General features: G+C 45.6%; 1 protein-coding gene across 2 annotated transcripts in view; it reads right to left on the bottom strand.

The window, feature by feature from the left end:
• ANKRD29 (ankyrin repeat domain 29) overlaps positions 1-7,256 on the bottom strand; it is a 71,834-nt gene that overhangs the window by 21,909 nt on the left and 42,669 nt on the right. Inside the window, exons 1-3 of one of the 2 annotated variants that reach the window (XR_002730732.3) lie at positions 4,188-4,422; positions 2,434-2,529; positions 2,072-2,220 (exon numbers count right to left, since the gene is read on the bottom strand). Coding sequence is in view for 1 of the 2 variants with exons in the window: in XM_023207508.1 (XP_023063276.1) it covers positions 2,434-2,529; positions 4,188-4,286 (195 nt within the window). In the remaining variant the exon portion in view is untranslated. Of the gene's footprint in view, positions 1-2,071; positions 2,221-2,433; positions 2,530-4,187; positions 4,423-7,256 lie in introns of those variants that run through there. The other variant, XM_023207508.1, reaches the window with a different exon arrangement.

Here is a 7,256-nt window from a genome sequence, read left to right as displayed (position 1 = left end):
CCAGCCTGTTTTTACATTTTTAAATGATTTTAAAAAGATTAAAAGAAGAAAAAATATTTCATAATACGTGAAAACATGAAATTCCATAAATACAATGTTCAAAAATAAATAAAGTTTTATAGGAATTAAGTTTTTTTTTGAGACAGGGTCTCCTCTGTCCCCTAGGCTGGAGGGCAGTGGCTCGATCACAGCTTCATTTCCCAGGCTCAAGCCATCCTCCCACCTCAGCCTCCCAAGTAGCTGCGACTACAGGTGCATGCCATCATGACCAGTTAATTTCAAAAACTTTTTTTTGTGGAGAGGGAGTCTAGCTATGTTGCCAAGGCTGGTTTGGAACTCTTGGATTCAAGCGATGCACCCGCCTCAGCCTTCCAAAGTGCTGGGATTACAGGTATGAGCCACCGCACTGGGCCTTTTTGTTGTATTTTCTGTGGTTACTTTTGGATTACCACAGCAGAGCAGGAGCAGTTGGGAGAGATGTGTATGGCCTACAAAGCCTAAAATATTTGCTATCTGGTGACAGTAATATTTACTAATATTTCAGTAAATATTACTAGACATAAATATTTACTCTATTATATATAGTATATATTTATATTATATAGTATATACTATATATTATATAGTACGTATTTACAGTATATAGTATATATTGTATAGTACATACTATATATAATAAATATATGCCATATACTAATATGACTCCCGGCTGAGGCAGGAGGATTGCTTACGACCAGGAGTTTGAGACCAGCCTGGACAATATAGTGAGACCCTATCTCTACAACACATTTAAAAATTAGATGGGTGCAGTCCCAGCTGAGGCAGAAGGATTAGTCCCAGCTGAGGCAGAAGGATTACTTGAGGCAGGAATTCAAGGTTACTGTGAGCTATGATTGCATCACTGTACTCAAGCTTGGGCAACAGAGTGAAACCCTATCTTTGAAAAAATTTAAATTTATACTATATATACTATATATAGTGTATAGTAAATACATTCTGTAGTATATATTTGCTATAGTAATATTTATATATTAATATAGCTTTACTATAGTAAATATATTAGTAATTAGTAATATTTATTACCATTTACTATTTAGTAATATTTGCTAAAATATTAGTAAGCATTACTATTAATATAATAAATAACATAATATAATAATTAATAATAAAATTAATATAACCAATAATATAATTAATATTATATTAGTAAATAGAAATACTAATATTTATTAAGCTTTTATAGAAAGTTTGCTGACTCCTTATATATACTATAGGTTATAAATATTTTATTTTATTTTATTTTATTTTTTTTTGAGAAGGAGTCTTGCTCTGCCACCCAGGCTGGAGTACAGTCGCAGGATCTCAGATCACTGCAAGCTCCGCCTCCCGGCTTTGCGCCATTCTCCTGCCTCAGCCTCCCGAGTAGCTGGGACTACGGGCGCCTGCCACCTCGCCTGGCTAGTTTTTTGTACTTTTTAGTAGAGACGGGGTTTCACTGGGTTAGCCAGGATGGTCTCGATCTCCTGACCTCGTGATCCGCCCGTCTCGGCCTCCCAAAGTGCTGGGATTACAGGCTTGAGCCACCGTGCCCGGCCGCCGTTATAAATATTTTAATCAAAAACGATCAAAATTTAGGCCAGGTGGGATGGCTCATGCCAGTAATCCCAGCACTTTGGGAGGCTGGGGCAAGCGGATCACTTGAGGTCAGGAGTTCGAGACCAGCCTGGTCAATATAGTGAAACTCCATCTCTACTAAAAATACAGAAAGCTGGGCGTGGTGGTGGCACGCCTGCAATCCCAGCTACTTGGGAGGCTGCAGCAGGAGAAGCACTTGAACCTGGGAGGCAGAGGTTTCAGTGCGCCGAGATCGCGCCATTGCACTCCAGCCTGGGCTACAAAGGGAGACTCCATCTCAAAAAGCAAAACAAAACAAAACAAAAAGATCAACACTTAAAAAAAAAAGGGTTTTGGCTCTGTTTTTTAGGGGACCCAGGTCTCCAAACTGACATATTTTCTGAGGCTTCCAGGTGTTTGAGGCTTATTTTATTTCACTTAAGGGAACAACACAGGAGTTTGTTGAGTGGTTCTTCGCTCATGAAAATGAAGAGAATGAACTAAGTGTCTGTTCTTCTTCCTTGATTTCACGAATCCTCCAAATGGTGTCCATATGGTATACTTTCCAATTTAGCTATTTCATTACTACTGTCGATTTTTTTTTTTCTGGAAAACAAGGTAGCGACACACTGTGGTCCACACTTTCTACCACCTCCCACGTCTACCAGTGCCCCTGGGATCTCTAGCATCAAGAAGCTGCAGGTGTGTTCTTTCAAGAATCCAACTAACCAGGCACCCAAGTTCAACACAGTCCCCAAGTGAGGACTTACTTTCCAACCTCTCTCTTACAGATTAGTAAAATTTCTCTTTAGGTCTTACCTTCAAAATACCAAGAGTGGGTGAGAATTTAAGCAACTCTTCTATGACATTATTATACCCTTTGTTGGCTGCTTTCAATAATGCCGTTGTGCCGTCCTTAACACAAAGAGGAAAATAAAAGTTGATTATTAACATATGTCTGTGTTGCTTAAGAGCTGTCAGCTGGGAACTGGAAAGTACCATTGTCAGAAATGAATGAAATGTGTAAATTAAGCACAGATCAGCAATGTCTTTTAATCTAGGAGCATTTTAGAGAATATTAAGCAGTTAATTCTGCATGCAAGAGTATCAGATAAACAGTGACTTAGATTATGTTAGAACTCTGCCATTTGGGAATTCATACTCCTATAGTTCCTGAGAACACTGGGCAGGGACAAGGGGAATTTCAAGAGCATATTTTTAGGCCATGGATGGATCAAAGAGGCATTCTCTGCTGTTCATAACTTAGCAGAAATGGTTAACTGTCTTTAATAATTTAGATCACTGTTGAGCTGTATTTACTGTTTCTAAAAAAATTTATACAACCTTGCCCTAGTCTGCTCTAGGTATCCGCCTGTGTGTGGGCAGTAGGGGTTAGGGGCATGGGTGATAGATTAAAATCTGCTAAAAGGCCAGGTGCAGTGGCTCACGTCTGTAATTCTAGCACTTTGGAAAGCCAAGGCAGGAGGGTCACTTGAAACCCCATCTCTACCAAAAATACAATAGCCGGGTGTGGTGGCCCAGTGCCTGTAATCCCAGCTACTCCAGAGGCTGAGGCAGGAGAATCACTTGGACCCAGAGGCGGAAGTTACAGTGAGTTGAGATAGTGCCACTGCACTCCAGCCTGGGTGACAGAGTGAGACTCTGTCTCAGAAAAAAATAAAATCTGCTAAAAAAGAATGAAAAGCCAAATTCAAAAATTAATATTTAGCTTCTGTTATTATTTTCTGGCTCAAGAACACAATTTCCAAATTCGTTTTTGTCCCGTTTTCACATATCAATCGCTGTGTTTGGAGGATTTAGTTCACAATTCTCCTGTAGCCAAGAAACGACTTCGGCCTGCCATTAGGGTTTATCTGTAATCAGAAAGAAGGAAGATGGAATTGGGGGGCGGGGGGTTCTTTTCTGGCTTCAGAGATTGTGGGAAGAAGAAGAGTGGGAAAGAGGGCAGTGAAATGGCGGCGAAAGCGTCTGGTGATTTCCCGTTTTTGGAGCTTAGACTTGGAGAGAGGAAGGTGGGTTATGTAAGCAAGGGTTATACAAAGGCCACAGCAAAACACAAAAAGCAAACAGCATAGGTGGTCAGGCTCTCTTCAAGCCTTCCTTGTGGGGAAAAGGGCCTGCTGTGGGGCACACAAAGGCAGTATGTGGTGACACCAGCAGAGGCCAGTGGAGGCTGCGGGCCGACAGGGGACAGGGTGCAGGGGGGTCTGCAGCACCAAAGAGCAGGGGCGAGAGGCAGGGCCTGCAGGAGGCGCAGCACCAGCCAGGGGATCCCCCTACCCCAGCCCCCAGGACAGCCGGGAAGCCCGGTCTCTACCACCCCCAGGCCTGAGGCTAAGATTCCACCCTGTCTAGTGCGTCCCAAGGTCATCTCGGGTGGAGCAGGAAGAGACCGAGCAGCACCGAATGGACCTTGACTTTGTTTTCCTGCTCAAGAGCAGGTGGAGGTTGGGAGGAAGCCCCTGTGGGCTGCAGACTCAGTCAAGACCCGTTTTCTCCGCACAGGCGCGCTGGGAGGCTTCGCTCTGTGGCCGCGCGACCCGGGCACTCACGTTCCGCGCAGCGTCGCGGTCGGCTCCGCGCAGCAGCATCACCCGCACCACCTCGCTGTGGCCCATCTGGGACGCGATCCACAGGGGCGCTGTCCCGTCCTGCGGGAAGAGGAGGCGGCGGCCGCCGTGAGTGGGGCGCCCGGCCCCACCCGCTCACAGAATGTCTTTAACTCCAGGGGTCTGAAAGCGAAAGGCACTCCCTGACCGCAGATCATACTCTCCAGCTGATCCACACCGCCCAGGAGGCACTAAGAAAAGAGGCGGTGTGTGTAGACCACGCACGCAGACGGCACATGGCTGAGCCTGGGCTACTTGAATCATTGCCAGTATTGAAATTTTGGCTTATAACATCATCCATTTTGTGGCTGGATCTTTTACCAAAAAGTGTGGTACAGCCTTCATGGAAGGATGCATGGGAATCTTGCTTTGAAGGCTTGGGGGAGCAGTTGAGCTGTATACATAAACCACAGCAGAACCAAATTCCACAAACCCAGAGAGAAGCCGGTCTATTCCTCCCAGACTGTCCGTTTCTTTGCTTTCCCAGTGGGTCACACCTTAATGTTCACACAGTACACACCCTTCATTCCCATAGAAAAGCAGGCAGTTTCCTTTGAGGTGGGGTCTGCGGGTCAGAGAACTCCAGTCATTTCTCCTACTCTTCTAGTCTGGTGTCCAGAACCCTGCACAGCCACTTCATTTCTTAGGGGGCTTAATTTTATGTGGAATGTGTTGTTGTGTCTTCTAGGAAGCACATAAACTAGTTACGGCAGAACAGCATTTTGGGGAATATTTCCTCCGCTTATATCTGGGAGTATTTCCCCAATACCGCTTTCTCTGTGCACACTAGGCCATGAAGTGGAGATACATTGCTCCAGAGGAGAAAAAAGTAAGTAAAACGTGCAAGGGATGGAGAAGGATTTGACAGTAGGGTGGTTCCCACCAGACGGGATGGAAACTGGGAAAGCCTTCCAATGTGTGAAGGAGCTAGAGAGGGAGGGGGAAGGCGGAGGTCAGATCAGAGTGTCCATGTTTTCCTCCCCCTCTGCGTTGAATCTCGGGTGTGTTTTGGGGGAGTGGTAACCTAGGGGTGGTAGAAACATCAGGTCAGTTGTGGGGAATTCTAGATGGGAAAGGATTTTCTCTTCTTGTGAGAAACCGGGAAAGTTACAAGCCCTTTAGAGAAGTTCTGCTCTCTGCTGGTGCCCGAGAGATCGGAGAGAAATGGCCATGAGAGTTTCAGAGTCAATGGTCCCCCAGTCCCCGTGGCCCACATGGGCCTAGCACCTAGGCATCCAGGAGTCCTGTCTGCCTGTGGGAAATCAGAAGCGATAGAGAAACAGTGGGCTGGAGTGAGCCTGGGGTTGGGAAGATAAGGCCATAGCGCCCTGACTTCCTGAGTAGAGGCAATGGCCAGGCCAGCAGACAATGGCGAGACCAGCTGCATCCCTGGGGTGTACCAGTGCAGGATGCTTGCGGACCAGCACAAAGGCCACGCATGAGTCTCCCCATGCTCATCTCAATGCCAGGATGACAGTCTGACTCTTAGGTCCCTTCGGAGAGAAGGGCAGGAGGGAGCAGGATCCAGAATTGGCTAAAGGTAACCTCTGATGTAATTATGGTAATGTGCCCCAAGAGACTGTTTTAGCCAGATAAGACTGAATTGCTCATCGGGGGAAGGGGGGCTGATGAGCAAAATGATTCAGTTATAGAATATAAAGTTACATTTTCTGCTGCAATGTGTAATTTCAACCTTAGCCTACTAGCAGAAGTAGGTACAAGATTGTTGCCCATTGCTGAACCGGGAAAGGAGGGGGGATGAAGACATCTGAGCTGGGTGGGGGAAGCTGCTGACTTGGGAGCCCAGGAGGATCTGGGGGTGCTGAAGAGCAGTCACAGGATGTTGGGACCTGTCTTGGGGGAGACAGTGGAAGAGGTGCTGAAACAAAGGATAGAGGGAAGCGGAAGACACTTTAACCTACTTCATAATTGTTCCAGGGTCCTCTTGGTGGAAATATTCTTGAACCTAAATATTATCATGAGCTATTTGTACTTTAATTTGTACTTTAGTTTAAAAGCACTTCCATATTCTTTATTTGATTTTCCCAATTCAGGATTTAATTAATCAATCATTCAAGAAACCAGTAACGATAATTATTATTCGAGACAGGACTCTGTTACCTAGACTGGAGTACAGTGATATGATCAAGGCTCACTGTAGTCTCAACATCCTGGGCTCAAATGATCCTCCTGTCTTAGCCTTCCTAGTAGCTGAGACTACAGGTGTGCACCACCATGCCCAGCTATGTTTTTTTTTCTTTTTCCCTTTTTGTAGATATGGGACCTTGCTTTGTTGCCTAGGTTGTTCTTGAACTCTTGGCCTCCAGCGATCTTTCCACCAAAGTGCTGAGATTAGAGGTATGAGCCCAGCCTAAGTCTCAGCAGAGTGCTAAAAATAAGTCCTGGAGAAGAGACACAGAGGTTTCCATATGACTGCAGTGCCATCATAAAGTATGGACAAAAATGCACAAAATGAAACAGGAGGGAGGGCTGCTGCATGGGGAATGTGGGCTCAGTGTCCTGGATAGAGTGCTATCTGAGCTGGGTCTTGAAGAAGGACCAGGATTTTGCTAGGTGGGAGAGACGGGAAGGGTCGTTTGAGGAAGAAGGAAAAGCAGCTATAGTCACGGTGGCTTGGACAGGCATGGCTCCTTCACGCAGGGTGGGAAATCCAGCTGCTATAGCCAGAGCGGGGTGGGTGGCACCCTGGGAGGCAGGAGGGGATTGTGGGTCCAAGCCAGTGCTAATAATAATGTGCTTCTCCCTCCTTGCCTGCTCTGGGTCTGTTTTGTTCTTTGTCGCTCTCTCCACCAGAGGGCGGGCAGGGAGAGGCAGCCAGCAAAAAATGGCAGCCAGCTGTCTATTCGATGTGCTTTTCAATGGCTTGGTCATTATTAGTAAACTTGTATTAACAACTGAAACTAATATATGGGAAAGTGCTAAGAGGTGCTATATCGTGAAAAATTATCTATCTATCTATCTATCTATCTATCTATCTATCTATCTATCTAT

Source organism: Piliocolobus tephrosceles, chromosome 18, assembly GCF_002776525.5.
Source record: "Piliocolobus tephrosceles isolate RC106 chromosome 18, ASM277652v3, whole genome shotgun sequence".
In the NCBI taxonomy this organism is placed as follows: Eukaryota; Metazoa; Chordata; class Mammalia; order Primates; family Cercopithecidae; genus Piliocolobus; species Piliocolobus tephrosceles.
This window is presented reverse-complemented; position numbering and strand designations above follow the sequence as displayed.